Below are 23,128 nucleotides of genomic sequence, written 5' to 3' on the forward strand. Positions count from 1 at the left end.
TATTAAACCAAAGTGAATAGCATAAGTAATCCATGTTGAAGTACAGTTTTTTGTATATTCTCTCCTTCTTCCTCTTTGTGTGTACACATGTGTATACACACAAGTGATAACAGTGAAGCAGCAAGTGGTGATGAGGAATCCAATTTCCTTGGGAAGAAAGCAGGACCTGTGACAGTTTACTATTCAGTGTCCAAGACAAAATTAGAAGTCTGATAGAAAAATATGAGGTAACTTAGTGGTTTTGGGGAATGGTAATGCAGCAGAACGGTTGGGCTGGATGTGCTGTGGTCAGTTGAAATGTCAGTTAGTCATACCGGGTTTTACTTTCTCCGCATCTGTGTGGAAAGCTTCTGAAGACTAAACAATGCTAGCTATAGAATCATAGAATCTTACCTAAGTACTTCAGTGGTTTTTATGTGTTAAATCATGTGTGTTCTTGTAAAACGGCACTGTGGAGCTGGAAAAATCTGGCTGTCTTGTTCTCGCATCAAAATGGGGTCATTCTCAAGTGTCAGTGTTCCTTTCAGGACTCTGCCTGCTGGCTTTCCTGGGCACCCATAGGTTTGCTGATCCTGTGTTAAAACATTCTATTGGAGTTGTTTAGAAATCTTCACTGTTATGCCTGATAACATAAACTTCTTAAATGTTGAGTGCAATAAGACTGTTTCACTAGCTAAATGTTGCACGTGCTGCCTAATGAATAGCTATTGTGGTGGCAGTGATGTGTTTCTCAAACATCAGTGTTGGAGTTGACATAAGAACATGGTTTCACCTGAAGAAGCAAAATAGGCTTCTTCAATTGGTTAGCTTCAAAATTCTTTAACATGTTGTTTTCTTAGTGGTTAGCTGTATGGGATGATATGTGTTTAAAAATTTGGATGCTGTCTGTTCTGGATGACATTTTTCTGTTCGGAATGTCCTATTACTCATCACTTAGGCTTTTCTTCAGCCATGGTCATTAAGTGGTGTTTTTTATCTCCGCTTTGCTGCTGATGCTTTTGCCTGTTGTGTTGACATTTACATAATGTTGTTTGACTTTGGCAATCTGTGGAGGCTGATTTCTGCAGGCAAGAGGGATTGCCTCTGTCAGAACTTGATTTCACCTGCTGTTTTTTGGTACAGCCAACAACGTCCAAAATCATTGTGCTGTGCCTGTTGGCAGGCAAGGCTTACTAAAATTGTAGATTTCATGAGATGTGAAAATGTCTTACTGTCTATCCAGAGCTTCTTAGAAGACTTCCAGGCAAACTCCTTCACAATTCTTAGAACACTCTCCAATACTCCAAAATGTTCATTTTTTCAAATCTCTCTAGATGTTAATCAGAGTCTTTCATTCTTCAGCCCACCTACAATCAATTTCCTTCGTGTTGCTCTTAAAACCTATCTTAAGAGAGAATTGAGAACAACTCTTGATAACCAGTGTGCTACAATAACATACCAATGTAATGTGTATCCCTTATGAATATTTTAGTATATTTAAAAAAAAAAAAAAGGCAGTAATTTCATACTTTCAGTTCTGGCTCTCATTAGGCATCAGCTAAGTCTGGATCCACAGCCTCCACATATGCAACACGAGAATTTCATTTCATTTATAGAAATACTTAGCTGGAGGAGTTGTTCCGTTAATCTTTCAGAAACATGCGTGTTAAGAGTTCTTGTGCATGGTAAAGTTTGGCATTTTTTTTCCCCTAGTTTTAAAGAACTCTTTAAAATTCAGATTCATTCAACTACATCACCTGCTATCAATGGGTAATTACCCATTATCTTCTGTGTAGTCACTGGGTCTGAAGCTCAAGCAGTGAACGAGCAGGGAAACTGCTCTGAGTCCATCTCAGAGCTTTCTGTGTACAGGCTGAAGAAGAGCATTGTGGCAGGGATGGCAAGTGAAAGGCATTGATTAATTCTATCTCATAGTGCGTGGCCCCACATCTCGTAGTGGAGAGGTGTTTTTGTATCTTGTTTGGGTTCGGCTCATGGTGTGTGGATGACCGGTATGCTGGTCATGGCTTCAGGACTTGACAGTTAGAGATGAGCGCAGCAGGACAGCTGGGATCCAAGCTAAGGTACCCTTAACTAGTGCTTTCACAGCTGAGTGGGATATCTTAGTCCTCTGCATCACGGACAACTGAACGGCCACATGCTGTATGGGATGTGTTACAAAGAGGTGTCAGTGTTGTAAGAGACCTACCGAAACATCCTTGTGACGCTGTTTATTGAGGTATTACACAGAGTTCCCTGTTACTGCTTTAAATGAGGGGTGAGAGTTAAGTGCTGACTGTAAAGAAAGAAATGAATGCAGCATTTTACTACTGTTTAATTGGTGACTAACAGCACCTGGGCTGTATAAAACCAGTAGGCTTTGTACAATGAATGTGAAATTTGGGGTTGTGTGGGGTCTCTTCTTTCTTCCCATACCTGTTAACTGTTTCTGGCCTGGCACCCGGTGGGTTCCTGTGCTGTGCCAATGGGCTCCCAGTGGAAGACGCTGTAAGCCTGAGGCAGCTTGTCTTTTCTTCCAAGTGTGCTTAACACATTTGAAAGCTAGATACTTGTGTAATTTTGATTCAAAAGACATGTGCTTAGGGGGGTAGCAACCACATTCTTCCTATGCTTTGCCAGAAATTAGAACTTTTCTTGACTTATCCTCCCTGCCAAATGTTTTAACAGTGTTATCCCTGCATTATGGGCTGATGGCGGTCGTGGAAAACAAATAGCTTGTGTAATTTCCAACTGAAGAAACAGTCTGTAGCAATGAATTTTCTTTTGGTAAGCTGTGATTTACTGTAAGGACAACCCATGAAAATTATTTTGTGAGTGTGATGTCTGCTTCAGTGTTTGGACCACATTTTGCGAGCTTGAAAACAGTGTGAGGGATTCTTCAAAACAAGATGTGTGGATATTTAATACCAAGCCATCAGAAAACCACTTGCTTCATTGTATCTGGTAAAATGAGAAGGGTGTTTTGGCTGTAAGCAAGCTGCTGGAGATGCCCCTTCTCTCTTGCCATGCTTTTGCAATGCAAAACATGGTACAAAATGATACAAGTTAAACAAAATACCAAATTTTACAAAAACACAAAATCTTTTTTCTTTACAAAGAGAAGTGGAGGGATTTGAAAGCCTCCAAATCTCTTAGGTGAAGTCACAATCAATTTTCGTACTGAAAAGTTCTTAACAAAATGAGACTTGCTTGTGATGTGTATTGTGTAACGCTATGGATTTTCAAAATGCAGCAAATTGCTAAGTTGTTTCCACTACATTGTTCTGATTCTCCTCTCAAATTTTTGGATGTGAAAATTTGTTGTTGTTTTTTTAAAGGAAATGACTATGTAATTCATTAATCTTCAAACATTTCCAGTATTTTAATGAATATATTAAATATATAAATATATAATAAATTAGTAAGAACTGAGAGCATTTTTGTAAAAGAGAGTTTCATAAGTATGTATTGGATCATATCCATTAAATCAGTTTGGTTATGCAGGGAAGGAATTAGATTCTCACCATACTTTCTTGTCTTGCTGTGTTCTTACTTTCTTTGTAGCTCATTAGCACTATGGTAGGTACATTGCTAATATTTTGTAATGAGTAAACAAGAAAAAAATCAATGACTGATAAAGAATATTTTGGGAATTTGGTCTCTTAAAAAAGTATAATTTTTTTAAAAGAGGTGGTCAGTTGAACAGCAGATTACTGTACCCAGCAACAAGACTTGTTTTTGACCACGCTGGCTTCTTTTCATAGAATCATAGAATGGCCTGGGTTGAAAAGGATTTCAAATATCATCTAGTTTCAAATACCCCCCTACCACAGGCAGGGTCGCCAATGTCTAGAGCAGGCTGCCCAGAGCCACATCCAGCCTGGCATTGAATGCCTCCAGGGATGGGGGCATCCACAACCTCTTGGGCAACCTGTTCCGGTGCATCACCATCCTCTGTGTGAAAAACTTCCACCTAATAGCTAACATAGATATTTTTATACTTTTCAATCATATTCTGCATTTTAGCACCTAGAATCATTTTCACTGCACTAAAATTGTATATCTAAAGGCTTCAAGGTGCTGAAGCTGATGGGGAATGCATTTCTGGTAGAAAATGCTTTCATTAGGAGTTTGATTTTTATTAGGAAATGAGATGCCATCTTATTTTCCTTCTACAAGGAAAGCAAGAATCAGGCTGTCCGGATGGCAGTTCTTACCATAATTTACTGCTTTCATGACAATGTAGTTGCTGATTGGAATTTTTTTTCTTGATGAAGATTATAATCTTGTTTAAAATGCATCTTCTACCAGTGTACAAAAAATAATAGTACTAAACTATTAATGCTTAAAATACTGAGAATGTTTATCAGCCTTGAAGAAAGAGATTGAAGATTAAGTGATAAGTGTTTGTACAGTATTGTGAAGACGTAGTTTGTTACATATGTACATGCCCAGAAAACCACTCCAGCTATATGGCAGAAAACCTTTAAAATGTATTGCATTTGTTGTTTGACAGTTCTTTCTTAGGGATCATTGTCAACAAAACAGTGGAATTTGCATTGCTTAATTTCATCTTTAACTTCAAAATGTTAGTTTTGAGTGTCATTCAGCATTAAAAATGATTTTAAAAGACTGTTCTTCTAATTTAAGACAATTGTTGCAGTATTTTGGGAAGTACTGTGTTGCTTTTATCCTTTAGAATACTGTTGCACACTTCAAGAGACAATTTTGGAAGTCACCTTGACAGTCCTGCCCATTTCTTCAAGGTTCTTCATGAGGTTCCAATGTACTTGTTCAAAAATACCGTGAATTTCCTTTATCTTGAATTGCAGTTAATTGTGCGGTCAGTAAGATTTACTTAGCTTTTCAAAGGCTTATTTGAGTATTCACTTACGTTCTAATGAAATGATTCGATAGCTTGATGAGTTTGATTTCCTCCTTATTCGGTGGTTATATGCTGAGGCTGGAGTTCCATGTTTCCTGACAGCAAGCGCTGGGTGCGTGCCAGCACATGTGCAGGAAGTGGCGTGCTTCCATTCGCTGCTTTCCCATTGCCCTGTCACGCACACCGCTGTGCGTGGGGTAGATGTGGCACTGAGGGGATGTGGTTTAGTGCGCATGGTGGTTGGACTACGTCACCTTAATGGTCTTTTCCAAGCTTAATGGTTCTGATTGTAACTGGCATTAAAGATAAAGCTGCTTGCTGAGCTTACACAATTAGCAGTAGCAGTATTAAAAAGTTTTCCCTTTTTGTTTCACCCCTTCTTATTTATAAAGTTGAAGGCCTTTTGGCTTCAGAAAGTGTTAAGACACTATCAAATCTTCCATTTCTGTAATAATCACCTTTTCAGAAGACAATTTACAGAGCATCAGTAACACAAATGGAGATGATTGCTACAGATTTTAATTTCAATTTGTCCCATGATCTCTACTAAGAAAAAAAAAAGAAAAAAAGCAGCCTTGGGAAAGCATGTGTTATAATAGCACGCAATTTTTCTACCTGGGTTGCTGACTTACTAAAAGGTAGCAATTCCTTTAGAAAAACTTAATCCATTTTGGACATGCATTTTCTGCCCCCACTTTTTTTCATCCCGGATTATGGCAACTAAAATGAAGTTGAATTCAGCCTTTTGACTCATTTTTGTTTTTGTGGTCTTTTGATTGACTATGACTCCTGGACTTTTGCCTGTTCTCAGGTGATTTTTTCCCAAACAGATATTCACAGGTCCTGGTCTGCTTAGCTTCCAAGTTTAGAGGAGATCAGGTGCTTTCAGCCCACTGTAGCAAAAATTCATAAAATGGAGTACTGTTTTGCAACCGATTTGATATTTCAGAGGAGGAAATGAATATTATTGAGGAAGGCAATATTTACTTTTAATTTTTTTCACCCTGAATAGGTGAATTGTTGAGTTACTCCACTTGTGCGTTTGTCTTGGGAGAAGTTGGAAGTTGGATATAGATAAAAATCTGCAAATACATGCACATGTGTTGCAGTCTTAAGCTTAAAATATGTTTCAGTGGTATCTAAAGGCTGTAGTAATATACTGCTATCACTAGAATTAACTGTTTTCTTGGTTCTCCTTGCCCATCCTTCATATTTTTAACAAGAATAAGTTGGTTGTGGTGGTAATTATGCTTGCATTTTCAAAATTTGTGTTATCAATAGATGCAGTCTTTATGATTCATAGTTTTTTAGGCAATTAATTGGGTTTGTATGTGTGGAGGGAAAAAAAATAATCTGTTGTCTCCATAATTCTCTGAGCTTAATTACATTAAATAAATCAATTTTCCTTCTTTTCAAATGCATATACTAGTTCCTTGAACTAGCATCTGCTAGCTTGTTTTAGTCATTGAAGATACTGTGTGATGCATACATGTGGTTTGGCAAAGTTTAATATGTATAGGAAAAAACAGAATTTTTTTGTGCTGCTAAAAAGTACCATGTAGAGTATAGCACTTGTTTAGTATGCTTGCTGCCACAGGGTAGCACTTCAAAAGATACCAATTAATTGCCCTAAAAATATTGCACGTTAGTAGTGGTACTGTAAAAAGGATGTTTTGGCTGGTTTTCAATATAATTTGACCAGAATAACTAAAATTGGCTATGTCTGTGTTGTCAGTTAAATCCAGATATGTGTTAGAGCAGGAGCTGGTTACTGTGGCTTTTGATAGGCTTTAGTTTCTGTCTTCTGATTGTCCGAAGTCCGGCAAGAAAATAATATTCATCCTCAGGTGGTCTGGGCAGTCCTTGGGGGAGTCCTGGGGGTGAGCTGCCTCTAAATTGCTCTTGAAATTGTTTGATGTGCTCTCATGAAGAGACACATATGATTTCTTCTCAAGTTTGTAGTTGAAGGACCAATTTGCTGAATGCAAGGCAAGGCAGACACTTAATTGTGAAATCCAGGCTTATGCAGATGTTAGTGGTTGCTGGTTTCTTTGGTAGTGCCACGCTGTGAAGAGCAGTGGATGAGCAAGGATGGCAGACCAGCCCACAGCATTGGTCCCGAGTTCTTCCACTTCAGAGACATGTCCGTTGCCACTCTTCAAAGCAGACTTCTTAACATGTAGACACTTTAAAGACTGTTTTGGAAACTGAGACCCTACACATCTAAGGTACCATCAGATGTGTTGGTTCTGGGTCATCTTTGATCAGTATTTCACATTGTAACAATTACCAGTAGCGTGAGTGTGGCCAGCTTGACATACATCTCATCTGACAGTAACTATTTCAGAACTGACTTTTGGCAACATGTACATTGGTATGTGACCTCATAAGGGCTGGATTTTAATGAATTGTTTATAGAGAAAATAATATAATTTTGGAGTGTTGAATAGACTTGCATCATGTATGAGGCTGTTACAGGAACACTTGTTTCAGAAGAGTTTGGGAAGTAAGAATGTGAATTTGCCAACTCTGGCTGAGTTGTCCCTAATGTTAAATGGGTCACCACGTCAGTGTTCAGTTCTTGGTATTTTATCTGATCTGTTATATGAATTTGTGTATGTTATTTCCTTGTTGTTAACCTTGAGGATATGTGTGTAAAATGTTACATAGTTTCCAGTGTTGTTGATTTTTGGAAAAGAAGCAAATGTTGATGTTACTTGAGTATTTCCTTTATTCTTTTATGATAATTTTGTTAAAATTTAGTTTAAATCATGGAATATCCACTGAATAACTGCAATACTCTTTTATGTTTCTATTTTCAGTTAATTTTCAGGATTTTGTTTGTACAGACAAGTATCACTCAGATTCAAGCAAAGCACCCATACTGGACAGTTTTGCTTTCTATTTTTTGCTTTAAATTAATTATAATGCTTACTAGCTGCCTTATTTTATTTTCTTCCTTCCTGCTTCCCCATTTAATTTCTTTGCAAGTAAGTGAAAAACTAACTGTAATTTTAGAGGAAATATGTATTTCAACGACAGTGAAAAAGGTCGTCTGTTCAAAAAATCCATTCCTGCCAAGTGTTTAGGAGGTAGAGGTGCAGTGGGTGCATTTTTAATGCAAAACGCATGAAGTGCAGACATGTCTGATAGCTTACCTCATCGTAAGGAAGCTTCTGAGCAAATAATTTGCTTAAAAATGCAAACTTCGTTGCATTCTGGTCTGACTTGACCAATGCTTGGCCCTTTTCCTTGCTCATTTAAGCTCTGGGCATTCTTAGACTTGGAGGGCACCCGCATTTCCAAACGTTATGGTTTGAAACAGTGAACTTCTTGTCAAAGTGCTTGACTTCCCCAAGTCATAGCAGAGTGAGGACTGGATAGAAGAAAGCTCTTCCCTAGTTTGTACTTCTAGTTAAATACATGATGCTTTGTAGAGTGGGCAAAAGATGTGAAGAAATGGCAGTAATGATATCAGCAAAAGCAACTTAGGGACTGTTACACATTTGTGCAAGTTGGCAGCTCTTGGAGCTATCTAGCTGCTAATACACGTTATAAAACATGTATGTTTGGTTAAAAGAGTTTCCATTTCTCTCTGGTGGGAACTGCATCATGTTTTAATTTCTGCAGTTGTTTTCCCAAGGCTGAGATGTTAGCTATTGATGCTTTATTGGTTCTTTGAGATTTTTCCGCTATTGCCTTCATTATCATCTAACTGCTAACAGTCATGAGAGGAGGAACTGCTGACTTGAAATCTGGATGCTTTTCAGTGAGGCCTTTCTTCTACGTGATGTCTCTCACATTCAGTTACATGATGCTGTGTTTAAGACAAGAAGTCCTCCAACATAATTTTTGGGTTGCACTTACACTTGTAAGAGCATAACATACCTTTATTCAGATTTACAAGATCTGGATGTTTTCCTTGGGTGTTCCCTATCTTTAACATCTCCTTAAAATCTCTTAAAGGAGAAAATACTGGAATGGGTTTTACCGTATGATTTCAAAGGAATCTTGTGTAGAAAATACTTTTTTTCTATCGCTTCATGGCCGCTTCAACTTTGACTACGTCTCGATTTGAAGAAAATCAGCACTGCAATTAGCACTGTAGATCAACAGTCTAAAAATCCTCCTCTATTTTCATTTAAAAAAAATATTTCCTCTCCTTCAACTGCTTTTGAAAATCTCTTTGTTTTTTCTTTTTCATGACTTCATCTAGCTAGAGAGGATTTAACCGTAATTTCATGTCTTTGCAAGTCATGTCAAAAGCAAGTCTTACTTGCTTTCTACGCAAGTTTTTTTAAAAAACTTCCATTAAACCAAAATAGCCCATTCTATCTACATTTTCCACATTTATTGAATGTATCGTACGCTTTTTCTATTCAAAATTGTGGTCATAGCAGCAGCCTCGCAATTTTGGAAAAGAATTGTGTTCTGTATGTTTTAATTGCAAAAAGTAGGAGAAAAGGAAAAAAGCCGACCAAACCTTTAAATGTGAGGACCGTGCTTTTCTGACAAGCTAGATCTTGACTTTGTTTTTGTTAGAAAAGTGGGAAATGTCTTGAGACGCTACCTGCTGAACAGCGGGGGCTGCTGAGTAAGGAGGATTCCTGAAGCTGTCCTGTATTTCTGGAAGTTATGCAATGAAAAGGGGATTAATGTTTATTTTATTTCAGTCTGGCGAGGGGAAAGGTGTTGGTAGCGACTGTAAAGGAGCTGTTAGATCGGTTCCAGTTAGCTGGCTGTCCTGGGAAGCAGTGACACCTTTAGATGTGCCGCGGTGCAGTGGCAGCCCCGTGGCGCGGGCCTTTCTGCATAGGTGCGTGTGGCGTTTCAGACCGAACCTGGATGGTTTTGCTGTGTTAGCTGTGGGGTGCTAGGTTATTGTTGGTGTCCTGGGTGAAACGCAAATTGTAAGTCATTTGTATCAAGGCATCATGAAATAGAATGCAGGCACCAACGTATGCTGATGGAAGAAGTCTGCAAGTGCTTGTACAAACGTATGTAGATTGCTTAAGACATGTAATTTAAAAGGGTTAGCAGACTGCAGAATTTAGCTTGTGCTTTGTGTGTGATAAGTTGGAAAATGTGTCCGTTCTTGAGAAATGTCTCCTCATATCTTAAAAGGATGTAATTGTTTTTTATTCTGGAAATGATATAAAGTGGGTTCTGAACACTTAGCACGTTCTAGTCTCTAATTAATTTATGTGGCTTTCTTTTATAATGAATGTCATATTTTCATCTGTGAAAGGAGAGCCCATGGGAAAAAAAAAAAAATAAAAACAACGCAGAAATAAGTGCATAGGATGGAGCTGTTTTTGTGAATTTGGAGCAGCAGATAAAACTGAAGGATCATGTAGTGCTGTTGCATCTGATTGCCTATCGTTTGGCTGTGAGCACTGGCACACAGAAATCAGCCCCCTCATATACAGTCAGCAGGCAGTGTCTGTCTAGAAGGTCTGATAGGCGATAAGGTGTGTGGATCTGCTCGATCGGAGCGTGTTAAACATTGCTTAAACATTAAGCATTGCACTTCCATCATGGTAATCTGTCTGAATGAGGTGTTCGGTAGAAATAGAATTTGTTCATGGACACAGTAAAACATTACATCTGTGGGTTTAAAAAAATACAAATTAAAAAATCAACCTTTCTCTGCTAAGATAACACGCTCTGTGTGTATGTTATGTATAATACTTATCTCTCTATCTTTATATATATTGCATATACATATATGAAAGAAACACTGTTAAAAAGTCGAAGATAAATGCAATTAAATTTGTCTGACAACTATAGCGGGTGCCTCAAACTGTAGTACTGAAAATGTCGTTCTAAACTGTGAAGAGCACACAAAGTTCTTTCCTATTTTGTATTTGCATTAGATGATTTTTGGATCTAAAGGAATATTATCTAATTCCTAGCAGTACCGTGATTTAAATCACTATTTATTTTGTTATAAAATGGTAAATTACTACTGGTTAACGAAACCTGGTATCTGCGATTTTTTATGAATGAGCAAGTAATACGCACTGCAAATGAGACGTAACAGTTTGTTGATCGCTTTAGCAATTAAGTCCAGCTGAAAAAAGAAAGTCTGCTTGCTTAGGCTAGTCTTACTTTCTGAGGAAGCCCTGTATTTTCCTGCAGATAGTCTAGTTAGTGCAGGAGCACACTTCTATGCAGTGAATGAAAGAAAAAAACCAATGAAAAGAAGTAGTACAATTTAGTCATTGAATATTAAATGCTCTCTAGAAATAGTACAAATTGTGTAAGTTTACTTTCTAAACATAATTTTTATTTAATCCAGTTCAATACCAGATGGAAATGATGCGGAGCCTTCGCCACGTAAACATTGATCATCTTCATGTTGGCTGGTACCAGTCCACATACTATGGCTCTTTTGTCACCCGTGCCCTCCTGGACTCCCAGTTCAGTTACCAGCACGCAATTGAGGAGTCTGTAGTTCTCATTTACGGTTAGTATGAGGTTTCCTTTATTATTCTTTTCCCCTCTTAATATTATTACTACTATTTTTGTATTCTGTCTTTTGCCTGTAAGAGTAGCCTGGCAGGCCTTTTCAAGTAAATACCAACCCTGTGTCTACGGCAGCCTCAGCAGCAGCTAAGTCTAGACAGGGTTTCCTTCTTTCTGTTTATTTTTCTTGCTATCAGAGCCCTGATGTGTACGTTTTGGAATGCTGGAGTAGCTGCTTCATTTTTATTCCTTCATCTCCCCTCCCTCGTCAGAGGGGCTGGTGGAACTCGACCAGATGTCTAACAAACCCCGATTGCTAGCGTGTCTGGCTCTGTACGTGACTGACCAATCATGACACGAATTGCCAAGTTTTTTTTATACCTCTGACAGAAGCATACAAAACCTGGACTGTTTCTTAGCACAAAGATTTTTTTCTTTTCTGCCTATTTAATGGTGTTTCCTCAAGCTCTCCAGACCAGATGTTCTGTGCTGTATCAGAACCGTAGGCAATTTAACAGCTTTATAGCCTCCCCCTCCCCAAACACTCACAGTTTGCCATATCTGGCAGACTTGCATATAGTTTCCAGCTGAGAAGTAAATGTAACGTCCTGAGTATCTGTCAGAAAAAATACTAATGAATACGATCAATCTTATGAGCTGCCCCAAAATTGTTTCAGTATGTTAACAATTGGATTACAGTAAAGAACAAGTTGTTAAAGTATACTTATATTGGCTGGAAACATTGCATCATCAGACCTTGATGAATTTTCCACTTGTTTCAGTCTATTTTGGTTTTTATTTTATCACCGATTGCTAAAAGTTTTACTGCGTTAAGTTTCAGACAACATGAATGTTAACACAGCTTTTATTCTAATGTTGGCATGATTCAGCCATTATCATGCAGTAAGTGTTAAGCTTCTTTGTCCTAGGAATGTAACAGTTTGTTTAGAAAATTTCCCCCTACATTCAGTATAGTGTGTCACGGCAAAATTAAGCATTTTATATACCAGTTACATCGCTGTGCACCGAGCAGCAGGGCAACTTGATCTGAATTAGCTTATTGCTGCTCAGAAATACTATTTTCGTATAAAATGCTGTTTAACGAATATTTTGATTTACTGCATAATGACTAGAGGGGAAAATATTTATTTAAATGAGGTCGCTGTTACATAAGTTATGCGGATAGTTCACATTAAGAAATAGAAAATGTGAATTAGACCTTTAATGGGAAAATAATGTTATGGGTAGGAGGGTTCTCTATCCCCACTGTGTTCTCCAAGTTATGTTTATTAATCAACCTCATTGTACATAGTTGTATTTTACATTTCAATATGTGTTGATTGTCTTATTTTTCCAAGACGACTATTTGTTTCTTTGCCTCCTGTTTATAAATTATAAAGTAAGCTGGAGTTTATATTAGTATTCTTCCTTTGTTTTTGATTATAGATCCCATTAAGACTGCCCAAGGGTCTTTGTCACTGAAGGCGTATCGGTTGACTCCCAAACTGATGGAAGTTTGCAAAGAAAAGGACTTCTCTCCAGAAGCGTAAGTAATTGAGAAGAATGATTTCTGATGATCTTCCTGGATTATTTGGGTGCAGGGAGGTACATGGGATGATGAAATACAGTATTTTTAAAATCTCATGTAACAGCACGTGCCGGGAAACTGGATGTGTTCTGTGTGATTATAGATGTGTACTGATAGAGTCATGGAGAAGGAACAGAAGTCTGTCATTGGGCACTTAAATGAGGGCAGGGGTGGGGGGACTTGGGCTCATTTTGGAGGTGGACAGGCTGGCTCTAAGGAATATGGCAAAGGCAGCTGTGTCTGTGAATAGAGTCAAAAAAATATATTAAAAAAAAAAAAATAAAAGGAAAAAAGAAAAGAAAGGGAGGAATCAGGAGAGAAGGGGAAGTAGAAATAGCTGGTCTGTCTTTGAGCTGGTTTTTTTCAGAAGGAAAATTGAACAGGTATTTTACAATAGCTGGTCTTTTGTGTTTATTCCAAATTAACTCCCCCGTGTGGACACAGTCTTCTCGAGTAAAAGGTAATTAACTGTTTCAAAAGAATAGTTGCTTGTAGTAGATGTAGGCCTGAATTTTCTCCTTATTCCCCAAACAGCTTGGTGTTCAACAGCAAAAGCACAAACACTTGTTAAACTTTATTCATTGAGGAGAAACCAAGTAACTTCATTGCTCTGTGTCTAAAGATAACATTTGCATAATGAACAAACAAATCTGGTCCTCAGTCAAAAAAAAAAAAAAAAAAAAAAAAAGGCAAATGTTTTTAAGATTCCATATGCATACAGAGAAGTTAAGAATATATTTACTTAGAAACATCTATCATGCTTTTATTTCCAGATTTTATGAAAGGTGTCAGTATCTACTTTATTTTAAAACACGAACAATAGTTGTTATGTTTTTTAAAAGTGCACTATAAACTTGTATTTTAATATCCACCATAGAATTTAATTGTTCTGAAACATGGTGTTTTGTCAGTCTAATTTTCATCAATAAAATTCTTAATTATTATTTAGCTATTGGGGAAATAGTTTATTGTTGTAGTAGTTATGACTTTAAAGCTGTTTTGATGTTATACGGTAACTGTTCACTTCTATTTAAGAAAATCTGATGGCAGGGAAAGTAGTGAAGTATTTTGGAAGGGGCAGAGTTAATCCTGTCAGTGCAGTCTTTTGCTGGAGGCTTTTTCATGTAAGTAATGTATTAGCGAGCAAAGCAGCTGCTTGACTTCTGAGAGTTTTTGTAGAGCAGCTTTTCCTACTCTTTGTAAATGTGAGGTTTTGCCATGCAAATGCTCTCTAACAGAGAGACCTGACTTCTGCGTGCAGATGGAGCTCTGGAAATGGGAAGTTTTAACAAAATTGCCTATTTAATGTAGCTGGAGCAACAGTTTAACAAAATGAACAACAGGTACTGGTTATTTTAATAAATATTTTTAACTTGTTTCACAGTTTGAAAAAAGCAAATATTGCTTATGAAAACATGTTTGAAGAAGTGCCCATTGTAATTAAGAATTCATACCTGATCAATGTGATGTTGTGGGAACTGGAAAAGAAATCTGCAGTAGCTGATAGACATGAATTGCTCAGTCTGGCTAGCAGGTAAGTACTTGTTACAATAATGGATGTATTTTTATTCGCTTTCCCAAGCCACAGTTTAACACCTTGGGTGAAATCCCAGTCTCATTACAGCCCATGGAAGCTTTGCCTTGACTCTAATGGGGTTAAGACTTTACCTTCATATGTTTTTTGCTGAAGGAAAATCTGCGTGGTAAAACGATAGCATTAATTCTAGGACTAAAATCAGCCCGTAATCTGTATTTACCTGTACTGCTTGAACTATGTACCCCTTTCAGTAATGCATATTTTCTTCAGAAAAATACCAGTATTCAGAAAAATTAAGGCAAATAATTCTGTTAGGTAATCCTTAAGTGATGCTGTTAATAATTTTAATAAAAAATAAATCACGTTTGTATTACTTTAGTTGCAGGATTCATTAAAAGAATAGTCTGTCTGAGAAACTGGAAAAAAAGCTCAGGCTGATGTTGGTGGCAGCCAGCATTAATGATGTCAATAATTATTTAAGTAGCTTTTTGTTCTTGTAGCACTTTGCCCCAAAAGTACATTTATGATACAAAAGAGGCTTCACCTAGAGCAACGTGATCAGAAATTTGATGGTAGTTAAATCCTACCTGACACAGTGTAGTTAATTTGGTTATTATTGGGCTGATTGAAAAAACCAGATGCGGAAAAGGATGCAATATCTTGTTGTGTGGAAATGGAATATATTCACTAATAGATTTTTGGAGTGTAACACTCTTTTTACCTTGATCTGCCAAGATTCTGATCTCCACTATTGACCCTGCCAACCAAATTAGGTCCTTTTCTTCCCCTCGCCATGTAAAGCTATTTAAGATTCCATGTTGCTAGTAGTGCATATGTTGCTGGAGTTAGCAGTAGTCTTCAACTCCATTTCATTCTGTTTTCTTTTCCAGAGCTTATGTTCACATACTGAGGGATCTGATGTTTTTAGAGAAATTGGGCAAGAGAGATTGGATCTAAGGCTGAACTGTGCTTGGGAACTTACAGATGTCACAAGGGAATATTTAGTCAATAATTTGTCCAGTTCAGTTGCTGTGTCTGGAATTAATCAGTAGGTAAAGAATTGTTGCTGAGATGTGCAGGCTACTCAGTGTCCAGGCTTCCTGTCAGTCTTTTTGCGATGTCAAGGCTTTTGCCATGAGGAATGGGCAGGTACTGGATGTGAGAGATGAACAATTCTTCACGAGCTTTGCCACTTTACCATGAAAAGGAGAACTGTGATGAGGACGTGGGAAGGTGTGCAGGTGACTTGACAGTGTTGTCCTTTATTGCTTCTTGGACTTTCCTCCTGTTAAAAAAGACTACTAAGCAACCCTGGATCCTTACTCAGGCTGCTGCTAGTCACACAGTACAGTTCTTTAAATGGAAATGAGTCTGAACAGATCACAAAACACAGGTGAAGTTTTTCACTGTCTTGTCATCTTTTGGTAGTAACTGTGCTGTACTGCTACCTTGACTCAAGCTAAAAGACAGACATTTACAAGTTAGTTTTCTTATTGGAATGGCAGTGTTGGGGTTGTAGCCTAGTGCAAGACAGGTTTTTGTGGCAGTCCTTTCATCAGAGAAGTGAAGGAAAAAAGAAGCTCTCCATTTGTGCTTAGGAATCCTTCACAACAGGAGAATAAAGGAGAGCTTTTTTCCTTTTAGAATCAAAGTGTATTTTCAATAGGTGTTTTCTTAGAGCAGTATAGCACTGTTCTTGACAATGACACAGGTGGAAATGGATTCTTGATAAACCCGGTTAAAAGTGACTTTTCAATTAAATGTGTTTCTTTGAACTTGCATAGTTACTATCCTTTATGCTGGCAGCAATTTCTTCAGCTTACCAAAGACTACTGCTTCCCAGTAATGGGGAATTAATTCAGCAGATTCATCAGTTTTCGGCTTTGCCTCTTGAACTGACTTTCCTGGTAGCATTCTTCAAGCTCACCTGGTCTGTTGGAGAAGCTTAAGGTGCTTAGTTTGATTTGAAGCAGACAAGATCTTGTAAATTATCCCAGTGAGTTTATTTGAAGATTATTGTAAATGCATTTGTGTTTTTTTTTTAATTCTTTAGAGCTGCTTTTAGTTATGTGGCAGGTTACGTTCAGTGACATTTTACATTGGTGTGCATCAACTGGCAAGATAGGAACACTTTAATGCTCATTTGTTCTAGGTAGGGTGTAGGGTGACTTACATTGCTTGCTTAAATATTTAACTCATTTTAACTTGAATTCAGTTACCAAGATTTCTGTCAAAGAATATATTGCCTGAAGTAGGGGAGTTCAAATTACCACTATACTGAAGTTTTATTTTCATTTTGTATTTCCTTATTTTTGTCCTTGTATAGGCTGAAAAATCAATATATCAATGTTTTATTTTTAAGTTTTGAGGTGTCTTCCTCATTGAACTTCTGCTGCTGCTGTAGATTTAGTTGGCAGTAGCTTTAAGACTATTTTATTTTAGGTAGAGTGAGATGGGTTTTTTGTTGTTGTTCATTTTTGGTGGCTTTTTTTGGCTTCTTTTTTTTTCCCCCTGTCCCTTGGGAGCATCCCTGAACCTTTTTTAATCTTCTGAAGCAATGGTTTTGGCAATGAAATTATTTACCCTTGGTTCTTCTCATCTGGAGTGTTTGTTTCATCAAGATTCTCACATGTTCAGCCACCCACCTTGTCTGAGTTTGAAGCTGTACCTATTTGAGGTACTTTGAATGCACCTTAATGTCTTTTTTCCTTTTGAAGTAAATTTGTGATAATTGTATGAAGTAGTTTACTTTTTGGGCATAAATCTGTGTTTCTCTTGTGAATTGTGAGTTAACTGGAGTAATCTCGGGAAAGAAGTTAAAGGTGGAATAGCGCACAGCTAGCAAGTAATAGCAAGTAAAGGCCTTTTTGCTCAAACTGTTATCCTCCTGCTACCCTTAAGGACCAAAATGTCTTGTGAAGACCTTGGAATGCTGCCAATCTTTTGATAGAAACTCAGGAATTAAAATCCTGTCAGATAATGTTCCAGATCTTCAGAGAAATAATTACAACCAACTTTCCCATTCTCATCCATCTCTTCCCTATTCCATTGATGATCTAGTTTAAATTAAAAAAAGCTTTTTTGTGGTCTAGCTTCATAATAGGGTTGTTCTATAATATCTCAATTTGTCTCAAGCAATTTTTCTAATAGTGTGCGTCAGTGGAAGCAAACATGTGCTGAACATTTACTGCAGTAACATCTACTTGGCAGAAAGATTTTTCAAACATCAGATGCGGTATTTTTACAAAAGTGACATAAGGAGGGTTACTTTGGCATTCAAAAATAATGTTAACCTTTGTTCACTGTACTGCTTGTTCAGAAATCTGTGTGTTTAACGGATTATTAAGATAATTATGAAAATCTCTAATTTGCAGATGGGGGAAGCTGACACACAGAGGGTAAATGTGTTGCCCAAAGGCACACATCAAAGTCAAAATAGAAAAGGGAATGGAGCTCTGAGACTCCTGACTTACATATCTCACTCAAACAAAATCCTCTTAAAAAGAGCACAGGTTGTATTCAGGCTGAAATGTGGAGATGTAAACAAGTTCTTCTGCTAAGCGGTGGGAATGTTCCTTAGAAATATTTAATCAAAAAGATGTGCTTGGCCCAGCAGTACCTCTCTAATCCACACAATGCTGTTACCCTCAGGAGGAGAATGCTGTGCAGAGTGGCACCTTTTCCCATAAAGCAGTGACGGAGAGAGGGGCCTCAGCACAGCTGATGAAATTGGAAAACCAGAGCAGTAGATAGGGCTCTTCTTGTGCTTGCCCTTGCTGTTCCCTGTTCTCGTTTTCTTTAGACAAGATGCAAATAAATGGATCCCGCATGTACTTTATTTTATGATAATTTCAGAAGGCCTTTCTTTTTGGATTCCTGCAGCTTCTGTGTTGCCATCCTCCAACATGAAGTGCATGGATCAGCATGGCAACTCAGATCTCAAAGGCTCTGCTTCCTTTTGCAGCATGGGTAGCTCAGCTTCTCTGAAAGTGCGAACTGTGTGGCCTTACAAGTCACGTAGAGAGAGAGAGAGAAAACTAATGCCTGGGACATGGGAAGCTAAGAATGATGGGGATTCCTGCATCTTTTTGAAGCTTTGGTGGCTAACATGAGGATGCATTGTGGGTGTTTCAGACCTTTAGTGTGTACGTGTGGAGTCCTTTCCCGATTAAAGATGCTGAGGGAAATGTGGGCTTCATGTGTATCTCCGTGCTACGAATCCTACAGAAGTGGAGCCAGTTGAGGTTCCAACCCCCAGCTGCTTGCATCATTCCTCCCTTCTATCCCCATTTCATCTCTGCATCCCTCCCGCCCTCAAAGATTTTTTTATTCCCTCATCTGTTTTGGAGTACGGCTGTACAAATAGCTTTGTGGAATAGACTGGTGGAAAAAGTCAGGCTCCCACTCTTCTTCCCTTCCAGCCCTTCCTTCAGTCTCTCTCTCTCTTTCTCCCCCTCTGTTTAAAGAAACCCCAACAGAGGGTGTTTTTGCATTTACAGTAGAGCGTTTCACTGGAACGGTTTAAAGTGTGCCCACGCAAACAGCTGAATCCATACAGCTGAGAGTGCTGTAATCCTTGGGCAGAGGGAGAGGCAGGAAGATGCTGATGCTGGAACCTTTTAAACCAGCTTTGCTGGCAACAGTAAACCATACCTTTGCTCTTCTAAAATATGTCCACAACGGGAGGCTCTGGTGGTATGAGCATTCCCTCCTGAAGAGGAAAGCTTGCATTCAGGTCCTTTAGCCAGATCTGCATCCTAATCATAGAATCATAGAATGGTTTGGGTTGGAAGGGACCTGCAGATCACATAGTCCCAACCCCCCTGCTATGGCAGGGGCACCTTCCACTAGACCAGGTTGCTCAACAGGATACACTCATGCAGTGAATGATAAATGGATGTAATCTGATTATAGGTAATGCTTTGTTCTTCCATGGAAGCTAGACCATAATACTGCCAAAGGCAAGGCTCGTCAGCCAGAATAACCAAGTCACCTATGGGTTAGGGCTGTCCACTCGCAGCTTTCCATTTATCACCTTCAGAATTATTTTAACTTTATTTGATAAAAGGAATTGGAAGTAATTGTTGTGCCAACTATTTGAGTGTATATCTTCCCTTTTTGGTGAAGAGTAATGCGGGGAATAGGGAATCAATTATAAGGCTGAAAAAGTGCACAACACTAACATGTATACAGTCACCTGTGTGGACTTTTTGATGCTTGCTATGATGGCAATCCTACAGCTAGGTATTTCTAATAATTTTCTCCTATGAATATTCACTGATACCTCAGGTTGAGTCATCTCCTAGTGCTATCTCAACACATCTGTTGAAAATGCTATTTCTGTATTACTTGTGCTCACAGAACAATTTGTTGGGTGCTGAACTCCGTGTTGTCTCCATTTCACTATCACAGAGAACTTTTAGGAAAATGAATCTTTATGGATATGTGAGCAGCAATTACTTGCACTTTTTTTTTTTTTTTAATTATTGCATTAAAGCGTATCAGGCATTTAGGTACCATGCAGTGTAAGTTTTGATATCTTCTATGGGAGTGCAGAAGGAAAGGAGATTCCTAAAAGAGCTTTTGGGCTGAGTAAGTGTATGGTGAGTTTTATGGGCTGGAGCAATACAATTTAACCTTCTAAATCTCACTCATATAAACTTCTGCTGAATAAAACGTACTTAAACGTCGCATACAGAGTTTTATAAATTGTTTCCTATTGGCCTTCATATATTCTTAAAGAGATGATGGAGTAAAAGAGAGTATCAGGCACATGAGACGTAAGGAAAAAGCAGGTCCTGTATTTGGAGCATACTTATCACTTCATGTCTCAGTTCACATCTGTTTAAGTTATCTGTTTTTAGATTTTTGTTTCCTTGGCAATGAGAGCAAACATTATATTACTGCAGTGTCTTAACAATAACTCCCTGTTTCAGTATTCTGCTATACTAAGCTGCTCCTAGAGAGATTCACATAAAATCATTCTTGTAACCAGCTATATTTCATATGGGCGCTATCTGTAAAATAATTTTGTATTCCTGATGGCTGCAAACCCTGTAAGATCATTAGCGTTCTGATAATATCCAGTTCTTACACTAACTCAATGTAATATAAACTCTGTAGAAAATGAAAACATGTACACCCATGGCCATGGCAATATTCCACAGTTCTGAATATCGCAGTGCTTGAAATGCTCGACTGAAAGAAAGAAACCCTCCAAGGAGTTTAAAAATAATTATTACAGTGGCGCCTTTCTTTCTCCTACGTAGCTGAAATCTTCCTCACCATTTGCCCTTGTAGGCAACAGAAGTTTAAGACTATGGCTTTAAATAAACTGTGCTCAGAAATTACCGATCCAGCCTTTTGTTGGGTAAGCAGGCAGCTCAGCTGGTGAAATAGCTGTTCTGATTCTTGTTGATGAGGGCGAGTGTCTTGAGCTACTGTTCCCAGCAGGTATCTTCTAGTGCCTCTGTATATTACAAGCATCTGTCTACAGTTCTGAATTCAGTGGGCTTAGTATTGGGTGTTTTGTTCCCTTTTCACATTGTGCTGCTATTTCCTACTGGCTCTTCCAGTTAGTTTCCCTGATCCATAGGACTTAGGATGGAGTGAATGCTTTGTAAAAGGCAGTAGGAATCTCAGATAACGGGGAGAAACGGTGACAGATGGATATGATTCTGACATAGAAATGCACCAAACTGCTTTTAGTTGAAAGAAACTCCATGAATATTAGTGGATTTCAGTTGAAGAGAAGAAGAATGAGGTTTAGCTGCTTAGTCCTTGGTCTTCAGCCAGGTTGTACTGGGTGTGGCTTAAATTTGGAGCCAGACACCTAGCTTCTGATCAAAGGGATCAATACAGAGCAGTGAGTACCCTTCTTTTACTGCACTACCCTGTAAACACAATCTAGGATGAATACCGTCTCCATGGGCACCACTCTTTAAAGTTCCAAAACTTAAACTTGGAAAGTATACCTTAAGTTCCTGCTAAATACTGAACCAATTGCTAAAAACGGTTGCAATAAAAGTTGTTTAACAGACTGCATTTGTCTGGCCAAGGCTGCAGATCGCATAACTGGAACTGGACGCACCCAGCCTAGCTGCTTCCATGTTGCCTATGATATGGAATGTGGAATTGGCTGGGTTGGATGCGATACTGCCTCTCAACAGCTAAAATCGAGTGATGTCTGCTGAACCTTCCAGGCATGGTTTGATGGTCTAGCTAATGAGAGAGTCCTCTGAAGAGTATTTAACAATCCCTATTGAGCATTAGAAACACTGAAAAAAAGCCAGAAATAGCTTGAAACCAAACTGAACACATCTTCTAGAATGTTTTTCAAGGTTGTGTGTCACCACAAAGGCATCAGACTTTCTCTTTTAAACATTTGACCTGAATCCATAAGTCTTGTTAAGCAGAAGGTTTTCATAACTAGGAAGTTCTTTGCAAAGACCAAGACATTTAAATATCATATTTGTAATGTGGCAAGACACTATAGGAGGAGAAGCCAGGTAGAATGTCTCCAAATACATGCATGAACAAAAATAACCAGGAACTGAATAAATAAATACATGTGCAAGCTCTGCCATTAGTGCAGAAAAGTTTGTCAAATAACTTGAATTTTCAAGTTATATATATATATATATTTGTAATAAATTCAGTCTTTCAGGAATGTTTTTTGTATTTCAGTAATCACCTGGGGAAGAGTCTGCAGCTGCTGATGGACAGAGTGGATGAGATGAGCCAAGACATTGTGAAATACAATACCTACCTGAGGAATGTAAGCAAGCAGCAGCAGCAGAAGCACCAGGTTGGTAACAGGGAAAACCTGAACGAGAAGACTTTCTCCATGAAATACGGTTTTGGGAGTGTTATCTAAGACAGATGGTTTTAGATTTGGGTCTGGATCTAAGCAAGATAAAATTTTTACAGAAACATATCCGTTAAGTAGGGTCATAAAATGTTACAGCTAGTGGGGAATCATCAAATGAATTCAGTTGTGCTGACACATGATGGGGATTTGTCTGTCTTTGCTATTTTATGTGTTTGTTAGTGATCTGTGATAAAAGCAAAGTCGCTTGATAGATATACTGTGGACATAAGGATTAGAGGATTAGTAAGTGAGATGAAAGAGCAGTACAGTGAAGTACAAGTAAGTGTTCTGAAGCAAACTGTTTTAATACCATCGTATATAGTCCTCCAAAGAAGCAGTCCATACTGAAAAGACAGCAGAGTGGCCTCATCAGAAATGACATTTCAGTCATATTTTATGTCAGTAGATAGTGATACTGATCAGGTGGTGCTGGCTTTTAATTCCAAATGCCAAAAAAAGCTGCTTAAAATCCAGAAGACTCTGGTTTGGGAATCCAGAATAGAAAGACCAGCTGTAGATACTCCTGCTTGAACAGACCAGATGACCTCAAGTCCTCTTCCAGCTTTCAACCATGCTGTGATTTCTGAGGCAGTTGCTTTACCAAATGCAGCAGCAGCAGCAACTAATGCAGTACCATGTCTAATTAGAGAAGAATGCTGGTAAATTGGAAAAAAGCTCTGTGGGAATGATTTAAAAGCCTTGAAAGCAATATTCATGAATACAATTCACTTCATATGATAAATTCATGTGTAAAATTAAGGAGTGACCTGCTTACTCAAGAAGTACCTGCAAGAAAAATAA

The 23,128-nt window shown here is 38.2% G+C and overlaps 1 protein-coding gene across 1 annotated transcript in view; it reads left to right on the plus strand.

Annotated features, from left to right (window-relative positions):
- The window catches only part of EIF3H (eukaryotic translation initiation factor 3 subunit H), a gene marked incomplete at its 5' end in the record, with an annotated part of 80,824 nt that overhangs the window by 52,927 nt on the left and 4,769 nt on the right, over positions 1–23,128 (plus strand). Inside the window, 4 exons of the mRNA XM_079533195.1 lie at positions 11,166–11,333; positions 12,779–12,878; positions 14,305–14,454; positions 22,144–22,264. Of these exons, the coding sequence (XP_079389321.1) occupies positions 11,166–11,333; positions 12,779–12,878; positions 14,305–14,454; positions 22,144–22,264 (539 nt within the window). The remainder of the gene's footprint in view (positions 1–11,165; positions 11,334–12,778; positions 12,879–14,304; positions 14,455–22,143; positions 22,265–23,128) is intronic.

The sequence above is a fragment of the Tetrao urogallus genome (assembly GCF_951394365.1).
Source record: "Tetrao urogallus genome assembly, chromosome: 3".
NCBI lineage: Eukaryota > Metazoa > Chordata > Aves > Galliformes > Phasianidae > Tetrao > Tetrao urogallus.